General features: G+C 40.8%; 1 protein-coding gene across 1 annotated transcript in view; it reads left to right on the top strand.

Moving 5' to 3' along the window:
- plxna2 (plexin A2) overlaps nt 1-19,215 on the top strand; it is a 160,919-nt gene that overhangs the window by 8,847 nt on the left and 132,857 nt on the right. Inside the window, exon 2 of the mRNA XM_085261099.1 lies at nt 15,090-16,423. Within this exon, the coding sequence (XP_085117225.1) occupies nt 15,224-16,423 (1,200 nt within the window). The 5' untranslated portion in view covers nt 15,090-15,223. The remainder of the gene's footprint in view (nt 1-15,089; nt 16,424-19,215) is intronic.

Below are 19,215 nucleotides of genomic sequence, written 5' to 3'. Positions count from 1 at the left end.
ATGCTATAGAAGTTAATACATTATCCACACAGAAGGTGCATTCAAAGGATATTTGACACGTTATTGCCACTACAGGCCCAGTTTTACTAGACACATCTTTATTTCCTCATTCATCTTGCAGTAAGAGCTAGAGTAAAGCTGGGAATTAGAAATATTTTTCTCTCTGCAGAAGGCATCTCTGAGCGTGTAAGTACAATGTTTACCGTTAAGTACTTTACACAAGCCGCGTTGCCTTTGCTGCCGCAAGTCCTCCCCCACATTTCTCAGAAAACATGTTCAACCTGACAGGGGTGAATAGGTGAGGTGGATTTGCATTTATTTACAAAGTATGCACAATGTTTCAGGCATATTTTTGTGCACGTACTGTTGAATGAAAAATAATTTGCTTTTGCATGACTTTAAGTCCCCCAAAGAGTGTCCTTATTCAGCATTTTTTTTTTTTTTTTTTAAACAGAAGTAGAGTAATTTATTTTTTAGCTACACACTGAAAGTGTCCATGTTTTATTTGTTCTGGGGATTTACATAATGCAGTATCATATCCTCTGTGTCCACTCTCCACTCATCTGTCTGCCTCTTCTCTTCACCTTCCTTTCCTGTGAAAGGGAGAAGCTGCAAAGGTGGGTGGAGGCATGCCAGAGGGTACTGGCATATGGCTGGGAAATCGTAGCGCATTTTTGCATTCACCTGTGTTTTGGGACCATGGCCTGCATTCTGCTTTGCATCGTCAAACCAAAAGGAAAATTACAAAATGGAAAACAGGAACGGGCTACTGGGCATTATGTTACTGTTGAATAGAGTGAGAATGTGCATACGTATACTTTCCATCATTTCAGGGCGCACAGACACGCTTATTTCGCTGCAGTGTGCACAGACATGGACTTGCCTGATAAAGGACCCCTTTGCTTTGTTTATTTTGTTGAGGCACAGTGTTTTGGGGTTGTGTTCAACAAAGCATTAGTAGCTTCAATGGCTTAAAAAAAGCTAAAATGGGGTGTCTCTGCTTGCTTGGCTCCCTGTGGTGCAGAAAATGTACAGTAGCTCTGTGTCAATGTAAACAACTCCACCTGTGTTTGCATACTATTACTTGAAACAACCAGTTAGAAAAGGGAAAGCAAAGGAAGCAGAATGAAACTGCAGGCTGAAGACTAGCCAGAATGATTTCGCTGCAGGAGATATTGTTATGTTAATTTAGTGCAAAGCCTTTAAAACACAAGCTAAAAAAATGTGCTTCAAACATCATGCGTCTTCTTGTAATGTTTGACAATAAAGGGTGTTTCCCAGGAAGAGAAAGTGGTTGCAGAATGTAAATGCAGCTATACTGAACATAACCAACAGTGAGATGTCATTTATGAGTTTGCTCTGCACTTGATGCTGTTACTAAGACTTCATCTTGTTGAGATTTTCTGACTCGGATCATGATTTTAGATTTGTGTCTTGGATGCATGTGATCAACCTCTATAAACACAGAATCAGAGCTTCTTAATTGAAAAACTGGCGTATTGCTCCTGTTTGTCAGCACCTTGATCGTGACTCATCAAGGTCACAGGGTCACACTTAATTCTCAAAGGGTTCCCAGTACCAGTGAAATGCAGCATTCCCAGCCTCTTTTATAAAACAAAGGAAGAAACGGGGAGGTCTGGGATTTTTGCTTGTGATACCGAGTCAGACAGGAAGAGAAGAGGAAGCTGGAAGGGAGTGACGGAACCGGAAGACAAGGCTGTTTTCGTAGGAGTGAAGGGCACCATTTGCCAGAGAGAGGTATAAAAAAAACAAACCCACTGAGAACATTTGCACTGGGCTAGTTAAGGAAAACTGAAGACCTGGGATCAGCTGACTAACCATGCTTTGGTGATCTCACCGGATCTGCATCTACGTCCTTGTAGATGATGTAGGTGTGTGTTGAAGTGTAATACTCCAGACTAATGGGAAAACACACTCTTTCTTAGTGGGTCCTAGGCAGACTGAAACAGCAGTGAACCAACCACCAAGTGTCCTAATTAGCCCACTTCAGCATGTTATTCTGCCCCAGCTGCTCCTATTTATGTTACTGATGAAATGCTGAATGGGGCTTTTTCCCCCCCCCCCTTGGTTACATTTTCTCGAGGGTAGCAAATAGTCGATTTTTATCGTTTTTCTCTTTCCTGTTATTGCAGTTTTTTGCTGGAGTATGATTATATGTTTTCTCTACTGCTGATGTAGTTTATGGGAAGCAGCACCAGCAGGGCTGTTTTGTTTGGCTAAAAAGGGTGGCTGCTAAGTACTCAATCCAGTGTTTTGCCTCCCCATATCCCCCAACTAAGAAATGACAGAATCTGGTGATAGAGAGAAATACTCTGTTTGCCCACTGCTGTGTTTATGGTGACTCCATTGTGGGCTTTAGTTTCATCATATATTCTGCAATAGCACACTAATCATTGAAAGAGTTCAGTGAGATTTATCTGTTGAATGCAGCGAGCTGGCCTACTTGTTGAAACTTCATTTTACTGCTCTACTAAACCTGCAGACTATGATCACATTTAAAGTAGTGAAGCCACAGCATTTCTCCCTGAGCTTCATCATCTATGTGTGCGGCCTAAAGAAAGAGTTACTGAGGGAGAAGCTGCCACAGAGGAATTCAGAGTCTTGGTTTGGCATTGGTCATAGTGACCAAGTTAGGAAAGCTCGTTTCTTTGATTTATGTTCATTTATTATTCCTCTGTCTGTTTTTGAGTCGTGTCTTTGTTTCTCTCGGTCTTTCCTTTCACGCTCTCCTCTGTTTATTGCACTTTTCTTTTTTGACTTTCTGTCTTTATGTCTCTGCATCTTGCAATCTGGGATCCGGTCCCTGCTTACTTTACGCCCTTAACAAGGAGACAGATGGTAATTTTAATCATCGTTCTAGCAGAGATTAGTCTTTGATCAATTTTAATGCTCAGAATACAACCGCTACATTTAGCTTGAGAAAGGGGGAGGCTGGGCTTGTAAAAGTGATTTGGTGACTAAGGAAAGGCAGAATACTCCAAGATAAGTCCTCTATCCAAGTATTTCTCATGCCCAACATTTTACATGCAGTCAAAGTGTTGTTAGAATTACAGTCTAGTTAATACTTCAGCTGGATTTGGGAAATTCGTTCTGATTTTTTTTTTTTTTTTGTATTTTTGTTTGTTGTAATACCCCGTTGAGACCTACTTCTGTACATGCAAGTATATGCGATTACTTCTACGCTATGCCTTCCAGAGATCCAAGCCTCTTTGCTCTTTGGGTGACTATATCAAGATGTCGTACAAGAACACTACTGACAGACGGTTATATAAGGCTGGGTGGCCACATATAAAATATGGTCTCTGGTGTCTGCCTGAAGAATACAGATGGCCTGCCTGTCTACATGTTATATCTGCAGCAAGAGCAGGGAGAGAGACTCGGGAGTCTCTGGCCTGTGAAAATGAGTGTGAAGCACTTATTCCCAGAATGGCTATAGTAGCTCTTCATACAGCTCTGACACACTCAGAGCAGCTCTGTAGTCACAGATCGTGTACATTATAGGCATTTCACACACATGCTTTGCTTGTAAATAATATTGGTGTGTAGTTATTGTGGTTACATCAGTCAATTATATTGACATTTAGGCTGTTTACATTTCCGTAGTTCATCAAAAAGAGCAATACCCAGCCCAGAGCTGACGCAGCAGCAGAGTGGACCAAGCAACAAGCAAGCTAGCCAAGTGAAGTCTCTAGATCTTTACTATTCCCTGGTCGTTTGTGTCCGTGGCGCCGCTTTCAACCTGGCGAGTATTGGATCTCTTTACTGATCCCTGTACTTCATCACAGTGCGTATGCTGATGCTTGGAAAAATTGATCTAAGCGGCCTGGAAGATGTGTACTATATGCCTAATACACAGATTATGAAATGCTTTTCAGTGATCAAAATAAGAACTTGGTCAATAGCCTGATGACTTTTGAAAGAAAATGGTTAATTAGTCTTTTTGTGGCAGCGAAACAAAAAATAATTATTGAAAGAAAATATAATTGTTTGAAAGTGCTTCAGCCAGTCAACACATGAGTAAATGGAGCTTTTTACATCCCAACACTCTGTGTAACGCAGCTTGTAGGACTCTTCCTTTATCTCTCCAGTATATGGAAATTGTCTTTTAGCTCCACTCGTATGCTTCAGCTGTGGCTGTATGAGACACTAAAAGATAACATTCCCATATTAAAGCAAAGTCCTCATAAGGAGGTTGGCATGGGTGGGGCAGGATATTTTCAAGAGACCCTGGTTCATTTCACATTTGGTCCGTTTTGTTTTGCACTATTTTTTTTTTCTCCCTTGCCTTGCTTTTTAAAAGAAAACCTTACTAACATTAGGATTAGGAAACATTCATGGTACCGGTTCAAACACACTCCTTCGAAAGTAACCCTTCTTGTTGACAAATGACAAGTTGGAAGTGACCCCTCAGTATCAGGTATGTGATACCTTGTCCATCAAAGTAGACAGACAAGGTTATCACATACAGTAAGTGGCATCTTGTGTGTAAGGACGTTTCGCCATCAGTTTTGACAGACACCATGAAAGTGGGCTGAATGAGCAGAATATTAATAATCTAAGTTTATGTATCTGCATCGCAGGTATAAGGACTACAGAATCAATGGAACATACAGCCACTAGTTAATATTGCCAATAGCAGTTAACAAGACAAATAGCAGCAGATACCAGAAACCAATATTTTCACCATTTCTAAACTGCAGCACAAATCTGCAGTATGCTCTACTAAAAAAGTGTTTTGGCTTATATCTGTTAGATTATACATCTGTGATCAGCCAGTATCGTTAGTCAACGCTGATTGTTGTGCAGGCAGCATTCTTATCAGATTTGCTTGTACTTCAGCTGCATCATGTTTTATTTGTGTACTAGAGTTTTTCTAAATAAACATCTCATATGTTTAGCAAAGTTTATAACAATCTTTGTTCTGTGTGTGTTTATTTGAAAAGTGTTTGCCTTGGTGATATGCCTGCTAGATTCTCAGGACACTATCTGACAGGAAACCAGCAAGTGCTGATTTTCCACCGTATCCCAGCCAGAACTGCATCCTGTACGGGGCTCACATGGAACAGGCCGGAAGGCATGCGTGTGTGCTTCAGCACTGATCCAGCAATTCACTCAGTCAGTCATCTGGCTTGCTCTCTGTGCTCTGTCCCATCATATTCAGTCCTGTCCTGGCATAGCCTGGCAGCAGCTGCTGCACCCCTGAGGACGATCAGGTGGATTGTTATACGCCCACCATGCGCAAGACTGAGTTAATGCTTACTGCAGCACTCACTACTGCTTTATTATTCATATTCATTGCAAACCCTAGTTGGACTTGAATGCAAATGTAGTGTAAGCTTTCCTGCGAGCTGTGGTCTGTAGTAGCAGTGTAACTTTGCTTTGCTTTGTACTGCACTTTACCCATTTGAGAAATGTTTGGAAAGCTTTCAAATCAGCCTTTGAAATTAAGCATTTCTTAATTGATTTAAAAGTAAAGATCTCCTAGTGGAGCAAAGTTTGCAGGTGGTTGCAGTTTTGTTGTGGGAACTGTGGCACATTTGGGTCCAATTCATCTCCTTTCTGCTCGCTTTATACCTGATGATTATTTTCAGTGTACAGACAGACAGTCACTACCTTTGTTTTTGTTTGTGGTCTGTTGTGCACAGTCTTGACAGTAACCAGGCCATTCTGCTTGCTCGGCATGTATCCTTCTGTGTGAATAAGCACCCAATTTCCTCACCACATGCTGTTATTGCCTCTCGTCCAAAGGGAGATTGGGCTAAGTAACTAACCACAGACTGATTTTGTGGTGTTTTATCACCCCTGATGAAATTAGAAGGGCCTTGACCAGGCTGAGGTAGAGAGAGAAACAGACTGAGAGAACAGGAGAGAGGTTGAACCCTGCTCAGCTGTGTGATAATGCATCTGTTTTATGTGTCCAAGCAAAGAGCTCTCGAAAATAGGCTTTAATGGTCCTTAGACAGTAGTGTGTATTCGAGAGGCACACAACATTATGCTTGTGGTCAAAGCCGATTGTGAATACAATGGGTAAAAGTTTCTTTTCATCCTGTAGGGGTTCACAAAAAATACCACAACATTAACTTAAGTTTGCTTTGATACTTTACTGGTCAAATGTTAATTAGATTACCAGACAAAAAATGAGTTACATATGTTTATAGGTTTTTTCATATGTTTCCATATTAAGGTCACAGGTTTTAAAGTCTCATTATCTTTGCCACTGTAAACAGAGACACTGTTTGCCTTTGGTCAAACTTCAGTGTTTATTCAGGTTTTATTGCAAAAAGGATTGGACTTTGTGAGGACAAAGCATGACTGTTATACTTCTGCACTCACTGTGGCAGGAAAGAAGAGTGGGTCATTAGGGTTAGGCGGTTTAACTTCTCACAAGTGCTGCCATTGCAAGGTAGCAGCCTTACGTTTGCGATAAGACAGTCCAGTGTGTTTGTACAGAACTGCGGCTGACCCTTTTAAGAGTTGGGGTTTGAGAGAACTGAGATCTGTGCTGAAGCTTAGAATGGAAGGAAAAAAAAAATCATAGACCCAGTGTGACAGCTGTAGGTTCATGCTTTCAGTGTGACAGCAAAAAACATTTCACTTTTGTAAGAAGAAGCATTTGTTTATACAGTCTTGCTGTGTTTGTTAAAATTTCCATGGAGGAGTGTGGCTAGCTGTAAACAGAATAGTCCCAAAGAAAGCTGTCTGCTGTCCTGGATAAGCACAAGGAATTAAATCAGCCGCATGCGCACTGACACAGACAGAACAACAACTCGTATAAACGCAGCATGTACACACTGCGGAAATGAGCAACTGAGTGACTCTTGTGTTTATTATCAGACAAAAAAAACATGACTCATAAAGTTCATGGAAGAGCGATGGGTGTTTATATGATTTTTTTGCATAATGTAGTTAGTTCCCTCCCCCCCCATTTTTGTCCTTCAATGTGCATCCTGCCAGCCAACTCTTCTGGCATTCAGAGCATTCACAGAAACTGAGGTCACATGCTCAACTGTTATTTTAATTGCACTGGGATATTATTGATTTTTAGCATTGATAGAGCTATATCTGGCACAGCAGTATAAATTTCTCTTACATCACAGATCACATTCTCACTGTTCTAAGTTACACCACAGCCCTGGTTGTTGGGCAATACTTGTCGCTATAATCAAAATTAAACCCACATACTACCTTATCTATAGCCTATCCTCTGTAAACCATGCAGGGATCCATAGTGATCATGTTTGTAGAGCAGTTCAACAGAAAAGTGTGTTTCCTGCTGAGTTTATAGTGCCTGGTTGTTAGCCAACCCAGAGTAGCCTCATCCTTTCAACCAGCGTGTGATTACAGAGCTCCAGGCTATATCATACAGTCCTTAGATGAAACGGTAGCAGTAGAAAATGAAGGGATTACTTTGACTGACAGGATGCACATCATTTTTTCCTCTCCTCCAAAATCTCTTGTATAACCATTCCTTCTCCCCCTCTGCATTTCCTGAATGAAATAACAGGTCTCGTCATGTAATGAGTAGATCTATTATACATTTAGACCAAAGAATAGTCCTGTGTAGATTTCACTCATCTTTGACCGTCTTTGACCTCCTCATTCCTTTCACTTTTTGATTGATCTTCCTGTAGCCTGAGTGTGCCAGCCATGTTGTGCCAATGTTCTCCAGATAATGGAGAGACCATGCCAACTTCTAGAGTTATGGCTGCCGTAGTCTCTAACAGCCTTGTCAACTAGCAGCAGTACTTGACATTCTTTCTCTTTTTCATACACCATCATTGATTCTATCCCTCTTTTGGGTTTCGGTTTCCCTCTGTCTCCTTCTTTCTTAGACCCTTTCAGCATTAGTCACCTTGACCACTGAGCCATGCCTTAGGACTATGATCCCAGTTGAACAAATGATGAAGCTGTGGATGGAGAAAATTCATATTACTACACATTATATGGAAGGTCTTCCTGCAGTGTTTCACACACATATGGAACATGTATGGAAGAAGTACTTAAATTCACACACATCTCCCCACTTGCAGATCAGTTTGCTGGTGTTTTACTGTGGATTTGGCATGATATTTTTTTGACAGAAGGTTCAGTCCATCGGTGCCTTATTCTGACTTGGCAGCTGCACACCAAAGGTCAGAGTCCATGCTTTGTTTAGCAGACTGCAGCTACAGGCAGATAACGCCTCTGCGGGGAAAGTCTGCTGATTTTTTTTTTCTTTTTTTCTTTTTTAAGTAAATCAACGCAAACCAGTACACATAGACACATGCTATGATGATGCAGCTGCTTGCATCCACACACGCAGTTTGCGCTGGAGTGTGGTATTGCTTGGTTTAATGTCATCTGTGTCTTTTTTGGTTCGGCTGCCTTTACCTCTCTTATGTTTGGTGCTACAGCACAGAGTTTATGCAATCTGATTTCACCAAGGCAAGACGAACTGAGCCTTTCATGCATTTCATTTCTACTCACAAGACGCGCAATTGCCCACTCGTTCAGACCAATGCCCCTTTAGCTGTCCTTTGCACCTGCTACCTGGCGCACCAGCCAAGTTCTACATTTTGCCAAGTTCATTTGTCTGCTTCACCGACTCTTAAATTTGCATTGAGATTTGGCCACTATGAAGTTGCCTTAGATATGAGAAGAGCTATTGGTAGTTACGAGTTTCAAAATATTCGCTTTGCTGAACTGCCTAAATTCATAATGTCATGTAAGAGATCAGATGAATTGATTTTATTCAAATGCTTCTTTCTCTGCTCAGTTCACGATAACCTCTTGAAAGGACAAAATGCTACTGTTTTTACAGGTGTTCAAAATATTGTGAGCTGTGTGTTTGCAAATTTCCTTTCTTCAGTAATTCATAGGAAAGTGATTCAATTTCAGATACGCAAACCACTGAAACACACCCCATCTACTTTAACTTAAATGGATCTCTCCACATCTAGCTTCCATTATACTATTATACAGACTTTCAAAGTGCGAGGACAGCGCAGCATCCACCACGTGCGTCAAAAGTAGTTAAGGTCCTTCGGTTTGATAAAATGTGTATGATGTCAATCAAAAAAAGCCTGATTCAATTTCAATCTGTGTATGAGCTGAGGTAGATATCTGATCCTGTGGTCTCCCCTGACATCCTGCTTTGTTTGTTTTCTTTGCCCACTGAGGATTTGCTCTGCTCTCACTAAGGCCCTTTACAATTTAGATTTATGGAAATGCCTCCTAATAGAAATCTGCTCTCATCGGATGACAGACAGCAATGATGAGACGTACACCACATATGACTATGCTGGGATTGATTGAGAAGATCATGTCTCAGGATTCATCCTTCAAATGAACAAAAGCATGTAGAGCTTTGTTAGTTTTGTCAGTCAGAGCAGAATTGAGAGGGAAAAGGAGTAATTCATTTACATTGAAGCTGCCACTATGTATTTGTGTATCTTTCATTGTAGCTGTGGATACGTACGTGTCTAAGCTTGCATGAAAGTACAAGTTTAAATGTGTGCATGCCTGTGTGTTAGGAGAATGTAGCGGCTGTGGGAGCGGAAAAATATAATTAGAGTAGCAGTGACACTGTAATGTCTTTAGTAAATGTTACTGGTTTTAGCTGCAATACCAGTGTGTTAAGTTTGTGAAGTGGGAGTGGAACTGTGTAGAGACAGGGTTAAAGGGAAGGATTAGGTACACATGCCCTTGTTTGCACTGGGGAATAAGCGTCTATGCTAAGTCTTGACTATACCTGATGAAAAATGTTTTTATGTAAGTTTGTGGTGGGTTGTTCTAATCATTTTTATGTGTTTTCATTAAAATAATGCTAAAGCTGGGGCACGACTGTGACTGCTTTCAACAAATGCAGCTCATTGACAAGCAGTTCAAGGCCTCTCTGTACGCCTCTAAACTCAGATGCTCATGAGCAAGTGCACTGATATGGGTCACTAACAAAGATAGTGCTATTAAATACTGGATGCAAAGTGCTCTGTCAGAGTGCCCAGAGAGCTCATGCTTAATTGTGAGCAACTGTGCATTAATTTACTATGCATCGCTAAATTGCAGCTCTTTCAGCCATAGCTCAGAGCCTCACACATATCATGTCAAAAGACAAACAACAACTAAATGGCTTATAAAAAGGTCAAATTAAAACATTTACACAGTGATGGTTTTAATTTAGCAGCTCTGGACTATTTTTTATGTTATGAGGAAGGCTTTAATGACAGTAATTTCCTCCTGGTTATTAGGGTTTATCTTTATGGTGGAATTTTGAATCGTTACACAAGAAAATATTGGGAATAACCAACCACGTCCAACATCACAGCACAGGAAACCAGACAGAATTAAATGATAGTTACTGGAGGGCTTGTGGTTTCTGAGGGTGTTTTCCCTTTCTGTTGCTATTGGGTCGTAGCAGGAGAAAATGCTATGTTTCCTTGCAGTGGCTGGAAGGATGGATGACTGGAGAATAGTTTTCCTGGAAGCTGACAGATCGTAATGGCACTGGAACAGAGGAATTCATTTCCTATTGTCACAGAAGAATGTATGAATATAACTCCAGCTCAACAACATAAGATACTAACGAGGCCTCTCATTATTTCTTTTCCTGATAGCAGAAAAGAGAGAAGACTAATAGACAAACCTCTACTGCTAATACTTTTTATCGGTTCCTATAGAAGGAGATTTCCCTTTGGGGAATATAAAACTTTTTATTTTTACTGTCCAAATTGCCACATCCACTGAAAAGTTTACCAGGAAATGAATAAAAAAATCCAACATATTTTTAAACCCTTAACTGTACTTTTCCTAACTAGAAAGTTGAGGAAGGTTTGTTCCAAATTGTCTCTTTGATTCGAAGCATATCACTTTCACTTAAGCTTTCAAATTTCATGCTTTACATTAATCGTTGAGGGAATAACACATTAATCCAAGGCATGAAATTACAATCTCCCATTTCCTTTTTTTTTTTTTTTTTTTTTTTAATTCAACAACAATGGATTCAGCACCATAAATGGATTTGGTTTACATTCTTTATCTTCTGCAGTACAATTGCTGTAAATATGAATTTAACAGATGAAGCAAATTTGGCTAGAGTGTTAAGAAGCTTAGGATGTAGAGAGAATAAACTGGGGGAAAGCACAAAAGCAGAAGACCTGCTGCCTATTTGAGGGTGATGGAGCTTTAGGGCTGCTCCTGCTTCAAAGACAAATTCCTTCTCTCCTGTGCCATTTTGCTAGTTGCTGGACTACCCTCAGGCTGTTTCTTCCCAACCATCATTGAGGGTTTACTTAGCTCTCGTTTTGCATTTCGCCACTCCTTTATCCTTGTCCTGTACCTAATGTCGCTCTTTTGCATCTTTTTAAAGTGCTACAATCCAGCTCTTTTGGCCACAGTTGGCATTGTCACAGCATCATGCCCAGTGGCTGGGGAAATCACCAGCATTTCAGCAAGAGACCCACAACCAGTCACAGTGACAGTGCACATGCAGCCAGTGGGACCAGTTTGTTTAACAAGCACTCTGAAGCAGCCTGGCTGAGTGTGCCAACACAGTGTTTTGTGTGCCTGACTATTCATTATGAATGGGAAGTTTTGCAAAAACTGTCTTTTCTCCAAGCCATGATCACAGCTTGCGTTTGTGCGGGAACGTGAGTTCTCTTCCGTCTCTCTTGACATGAAGATTTTCTTTCTTTGCCTTCTACGTCTGCCAAAGAGACTGTCATATGAGTGTGAGTCTTAAAATGGAAATCTACTGAGAATGACCATAAAGAATTTTGTTTTGTTATATAATTTTTTTCCATTTTATATTCTTATTTGACGCTGACAGTTTTGTCATCATGGCAGTCTATCATTCTTTCTGTGCCACGGCCACAATTGTGAAACATCTGCACACTGAATTTATTTCAGGAACAAGACTTTTTTGGTTCATCCGCTCACCCTATGTTTAAAAGACAAATAAAAAGTCGATTGTCATCCGTGCCTCAGCATTAATGGCAAAAATCTCATGTAGTGAAAGTCTGAATTTTTATTCAGAACTACTAGCTGCAAATGTGCCTATATTCTAGTTTACCTGTAATTCAATGTCAACATAGTCATGCCCTCTTCTTTTTCCAGGTCACTAGTTAACTATGTTTAAGTATGAATAATTTCTGGTTGCATTTATATGTTAATTTTCTTTTACTTAATTCTGACTTCTCACAAACAAAAGAAAGATATGGCTTTGAACTAAAGAGCACGCTGGGGGATCGAGTTTTGTTCGTATTCTTTTAAAGTCTTCAGCTGCATACTACTGTGGAGTGCTATGTCAAGTGCAACAAAGAGGTGGTCATGCAATCAGCTTGAACAAAGACTTCATTCCCTGTGTTATTGAAAGCAATATGAGGGGATAACCTTTTTGTGGAGGTTTTTATTTACACCATTCAGTCACTCTTTTTCTTTGCATGGGCAGCTGTTGCCACAACATAAGAGACTGATGCATAATTTTACTCCTGACAACTGAGGAAACGTAGGAAAAATAAAAAGTAGAAGGAGAAAAGATGGATGGCCTTAAAACATTGTATATACATACGATTAAAGCGTGGAGGTGGAGCGTAAGATCTAAAGGGCAAAAGGCTTTGGGGCTTGAGCGAAAAGCTAGCTCAGCAGGAAACTGATTATGCCACCAAAGGGATCCACTTTGCAAATCTACCATGTACAAACTCAAACAAAGGAGCATGGCAGCATGCAGGCAACTGAAAGTGAGGGTGGGGGTCTGACCCTTGCTGTTTTTTAGAGTCACTGGCACTTTTATGACCATGCTAATAAAGTGCTTTTGGGACAGCGCACCTCCCACGCCTCTGCCTGTGCACACACACCAAGAACAGGTTGACTGGGCTTTAGGACCTGTGTTTCTGGACACATAGATCAATATGCTTCCTTAGGGTTATATTTAAGATGGTGCTGTGTAGTATACTCGATCACAAGGAGTAGGGAGGGACCCTAAGATGGCCATTAACGGATTTAAGAGATAAGATAAGATAAGATAGAACTTTATTAATCCCTCGGGTGGGTTCCTCTGGGAAATTCGACTTCCAAAAAAAGCACAGCAACGACCAAAGTTACAGTTACAGAACTGTTATATATATACACACACACACACACACACACACACACACACACACACACACACACACACACACACACACAAAATTTGGATTGAGGTCTATGAAAGGGCTGACACGGCTCAAAGGGACCCCTAAATTACTGCTGCAAATCAAACCTGCCTTGAACACGTCACAATGTAAGCTGGCTATTCAGTATCTTCCCATACAATGTTCCCTCCCCTTTTCAGTCGCTTGTTAATTCAAGGTGCAGTTACTGATTATTCCGGCCACATCTTTTCACCCTTGATTCTCTGTGCCCTCGCTGCTGGAAATGCAAATCTGGAGCGTGACAAACGACGTAGGGCCGTCTCTGACACATTCAAGCCCCCGGCGTCCCCATGTCACTCCCCAGCTTACCACCTCCAGCGCCATAGTAATTACCCTTGTTGGATCGCTACGCCTAATCGTACTTGATTTTAGGATGCACTGCCATTCTCTCCACTTGTTAGCCCCTCACACTACTTGGTTCTGATAGAGTACACCGATAATACTTGGGGAATGAGACACACTCATACATACATCAGATGTTCTATTAGTTAATCTTTGCATGAGGATGTTTTGTATATATCTATTACAGTGGAGGGATTAATTATAGGCAGCACAAAAATCACCTTTAAATTAATCAGTTGTGATCTGAGCACACCAGTATTAGAGGAACTTGATTTATAAACAATGAATAAATAAATAAATAAATTGTATAAAAGAATAATTAATAGATTCAGAGTCTATAAAAATGAGCCCCTTAAAGAGCAAGAGTAGGGGTGTGTGCAAGTGGCTTCCAATTTGTTCTCAGTTTGTTTCAGTAATGAGATCCAGGCCGTCTTTTCCAATGGATGAGATAATTAACTCCTGGGGACAGACTGCTTGGTTTTATAGCACATGGAGAGAGATCTTTACAGCCCAGGCAGAGCATGGTTGCATTAATTGTAGCGTGATACATTTTGACTAATATAGTATATCAAAATGGGCAACTGATAGGGGATGTGTTTAAAGAAATCGTGAGGATGGGGTCAGTATAATAATAAAAAGAAGAGAATGATGTTTTAAGGATAACGAAGCACACAACGTTAAGCTGTGTGCTAATGTTTCTGGTATGGCATGATCTCTAATATTGAAGATGTGTTTTAGGTTTTCCTTTGTAGGTAAGCCCTATCATCGAGATGGCGTCATTAGACGTTGATGGTCAAAGATCAAACATTAGGTCGCTACAGATTAATGTATTTTCTGAATGAAATATTCCTTAAATCTGCCCCAAATATTCACTTGCACTCAGGGATGAACTGATTAGATCTTGGTGGTCAGTAGTCAAGGCCACTGTGATGTTATGCCCATCCCATTTGTGAATGGAATATCTTTGGAAAGGTATTTGGAATTTTGTCCAAATTGGACACAATTATTCACTTTGATTTAAAGATAAACTGCCTAGATCTGCCATGGCCAAAGTTTCAGCTACTAAAATCCTCATAAAGGGTTATGGACAATAACTCAGAAATACAGATTCTAATTATGACAATATTCTAAACCCTTTCTAATAAAATAAGTGAATATAATACATGTGTAAAAGGTTAGCTTCACTGAAGTGTCACATTGTTTTGGAAGAAAAAGACAGTCAGTCTCACAACACAGTGACCTTGCTTTTAGCGAGCAATGCCTGTTTTGGCCTTTTTTCTGTTCTTGGAAACCTCTTACTCAGTGTGTGGTGACAGCAGCAGCGCTAGCATGAGTCAGGTCAGGCTAATTTCCGTTGCTGTAACCTGCCCTGTCCTTTGGAATGTGCACCATAATGGTTTCCACCAATTGTCTATTCTCCACAGCTCATTGCTTTATTAAATTTGAGCCTCTTATTCCTTTTCACTTTGAAACACTCTTAAATGCATCTTCTTCGTGTGACATGTAACTCAGCTGTGACAATTTACAACTTTTCTCTTTGTTTCTTGTTTTCTTTTACAGAAACATGTGAAAAACCTTGTGAAGCTTGACCTGCAAGATAGCCTTCAGCAACACAAAGGCAAAGGTCTCCTCCACGTATTCATTACATCCATTCTCTCAACTCCCTTAGCGATTTCCTTCCAGGCCTGTTAAACATGGAGGGCCAGCAAGCATTTCGCAGAACTTTATCACTTAACCCTAAAGTGGGACCAATGGCTGCTCTACTAGGCTTCTGGCTCATAGTAATACCTGCTTTATCCAATGGGCAGACTTTTACTAGTTTCCACCCTGAACGTCGGGACTGGGTATTCAACCACCTGACAGTTCACCAAACCACAGGCGCTTTGTATATTGGAGCAGTCAACCGTGTGTACAAGCTCTCAGGCAACCTGACTCTTCTAGTCTCCCATGACACAGGCCCAGAGGATGACAACAAGGCGTGCTACCCTCCTCTGATTGTCCAGCCTTGTTCTGAGCCCCTTGTCTCAACCAACAATGTCAACAAGCTTCTCTTAATTGATTATTCCCAAAACCGGTTGCTGGCCTGTGGCAGCCTGTACCAGGGAGTTTGTAAACTCCTCAGATTGGATGACCTCTTTATCTTAGTGGAGCCTTCCCACAAGAAAGAACACTACCTCTCTAGTGTAAACCAGACTGGGACTATGTATGGGGTCATTGTGCCTTCGCAGGGCCAGGATGGGACCCTGTTTATTGGCACGGCGGTAGATGGCAAACAGGACTACTTTCCTACAATCTCCAGTCGAAAGTTGCCCCGTGACCCAGAATCCTCTGCTATGCTTGACTATGAATTGCACACAGATTTTGTGTCCTCCCTCATAAAGATACCATCAGACACACTGGCACTGGTCTCTCACTTTGACATCTACTATGTTTACGGCTTTGCCAGCGGCAGCTTTGTTTACTTCCTGACTGTTCAGCCCGAGACACCAGAAAACAGCATGTCGTCAAGCGGATCCGGCAGTGACCTGTTCTACACTTCTCGCATTGTTCGCCTCTGCAAAGATGACCCCAAGTTCCACTCCTATGTTTCCCTGCCTATTGGCTGTGTGAAGAGCGGTGTTGAGTACCGGCTACTGCAGGCTGCCTACCTTGGCAAGCCAGGACGTGTTCTCGCTGCATCACTCAATATCAGTGCCCACGATGATGTGCTCTTCACCATCTTCTCTAAGGGCCAGAAGCAGTTCCATCGCCCACCAGATGACTCAGCGCTCTGCGTCTTCACCATTCGTGACATCAATGCACGAATTAAGGAGCGCCTGCAGTCCTGCTACCAGGGAGAAGGAAACCTGGAACTTAATTGGCTGCTTGGGAAGGATGTGCAGTGCACCAAAGCGGTGAGTTATACTAAATGGATGACAAACACTTCATGCTTTACATGCACCCATCCACAGATCTCCAGATCATCCAGAGTGTGAAAGGGAGAACAATTGAAATAACCCTCTTCCATATGGTAACAATGTGAAAGAGGATTTGAAAAACTTGAAACGCTTGTCATTGGGAAATATTATTGGGATAGTATAGGAAATAATGTAAGGACACTGATAAATTGGCGAATAATTACTTGCACATTTCTGTTTTGCACATTCGTGTTTAGATGAATCAATTTATACTTTTTTTTCCTTTTAAATTCTTTGAGCTTCAAGTAGCTGAAAACCAAAAAAGAGCTATTCATTTATATAATAAGGTCTGAAATTTTTATAAATTGAGCAACTTCTACATTTAGATTCTTTCTGAAATATGCTGGTAAACAGTGAAGGGAATTACTAAGTCCTCTCAGTGAACCAGAAAAACACAGCAAGTTGTGCAAGCGTATGCTGGTTTATTTATTTATATATATATTTTTAAAGGCAATCACCCAGAAATGCTTTTGAATGCCTAGTATTGCATACTATTTTACAAATGACTCTTCTACTGCACTCAATTATTTCAAATTGTTTTGTAGCTTTGATATCAGAAAATATCCACTTTCAAGTACATTTCAATAAGAGATATTCATAAATTAGAGAGGATTTATTTTTCTTGGCAACCATCAAAGTGATAACATTCTCCTCGAGCACAACACAAGTAAACACACTCCCCTTCTAGAAAAATAAAGTGTGTGTGTGTGTGGTGGGGGGTGTCGCTCAAGTTACTCTGCTTCTGATGTTGGCATAATGTAGATCACACAGCAGACTATTCCTTCTGAAATCCCCAATTATGCTATAATACAAGGCCATGTATCCGTTACATGTTGTCACGTACAATTAAGGTTTCGCTCGTTCCCAGGAGGCCACAGTCCTCTGTGCTTTCATTCTTTAATTGCAAATAGGACTTTAAGAATATTAAGAATTAATGACTGGCTAAGTGTGCATGTGTGCTGTATATCTGTGTGTGCATAGGAGACACTTTTAATACTGGGTGTACAAGCAGTATGTGAAGTGTGGGGTTTAATGATATCCCTATCCTTCACTATGATGAGAACCGCACTGATCAGCTTCTTTTGTTGCTAACCCCCCCGGGGAACTCAGTTGACCACTGCTATTAAAATCAGTAAATTCCCCATTAGCACAATGTCAGAGGTGATTGTCAGGAGGAGGGAGACATTATCTCAAACTAGCTGTTGGACTTTATTAGCTCTGCTGAGAAGGCGGAATAAGATGTTGTAAGATGCAGAGTTGGCAGAAGAAGGGGAAATAGTGGTATAAACTGATGACACTGGGAGCCTTTTAAACTGTTGGAGCTCCATTTGGAATATTTTTCTAGTTTCCCAGAAGATTGCCCAATCATGTATGTGCATGTTTATAGTTGCTAGTTTTTATCTGCAAAGCTGCACCCCCCCTTCATTCTTTAGGCATTTATTTCCAGTAATGCATTACACTGCACCAAGCATTGTATATTTAGCCGCAGTCACATATAAAACGCAGTCCTTAAGACCAAGACTGGCTACTAAATCCATAGTACAATGTGGATTATAAAGACAGATGTCAGTGCATGTGGAACTCATATAACCTGTCCCAAATACATTTAACACCCAGATATGTCAAACATGCTGACATTGTGTGCTTGATGTTAAATCCTCAACTTAAGTAGTGTGACTACTTTCAAGTACACATACTGTATGCTTCACATCTTTCTTTTTTTTTTTTTCTTAAGTATGTTCCTATGTGACTCTGTGTGGTATTTTTTAGTGTTTGACATCCATCACAATGTGAGGTTCTTCAAGGTTAGACCAACCCAAGTGTATTTTAGCTAACTGTTAACTGTACCTTTCTTGGTTTCTGAGTAAATTACACATGCAGCTTCAGTACCTCTCGTCTGGTCTGTTGTAAACAGCAGGTAGCCAGCGAGCTCAAAGCAGAGAACTTTAATTATACCCCCAGCTCTCATTCTTGCAGACATTTTACTGTGTTCAGTTACATGCAGGCCAAGGCTGAGGCTGGGAATGGAACTGAGGCTGAGCCAGGGGATTCAGATACAGCAGCCAATCAAAGATTTATCACCCAGCCATCCAGCCTTCTGCCATCTGGAGATTCACACCATCTCTGTAGTCAATCCCATGGAGTAGAGCCATGATGGGATTCTTTCTGTATCACACTGTGTGTGTGTTTGTGTGTCCATGTGTCACACTATCCTCCAGTCTTGCTTTTTTTGCTCATGCCCTTAGAACTAATTAACCACTTGTGAAAGCGAAGTGGGACTGGAGTTGATAAATTTGATATACTCTGAGAGGAAAAATCTCTGAGAGCACATATCCTGTCACATCTAAACAGGGTAGCAGCTATTTTCTCAGCAGAAAATTAATATGATTTCATGTTGTGAGATGTTCAATAAGGATTAATCGCATATGTTTAATTTAGGTCTCATATAATTTGTCTCTTGAAACAGTGGTATAGAAAACTACATTTCTGCACTACTCGTGAGATTTGTTGTAAGTCAGCAGTAAAAACACAATGAAACAAAAAAATCTGCAAGAAGGTGAACAAGAAAGCTCAACCACATGGACTCCAGGGGGATTTGAGCTGTCTGCCAAGTCTACTAAGCATACATCATCTGAACAATCTAGATATAATCAGAACCAAATGGTTAGGAGCCCAACAGACCATATGTGGAATAGCTGCATGATTTTCAGGGAGTATATATTGATAAG

Source organism: Mchenga conophoros, linkage group LG20 (assembly GCF_057382185.1).
Source record: "Mchenga conophoros isolate Kocher_MC1m ecotype Shallow Benthic linkage group LG20, M_conophoros_male_GT1.1, whole genome shotgun sequence".
Taxonomy (NCBI): domain Eukaryota; kingdom Metazoa; phylum Chordata; class Actinopteri; order Cichliformes; family Cichlidae; genus Mchenga; species Mchenga conophoros.
This window is presented reverse-complemented; position numbering and strand designations above follow the sequence as displayed.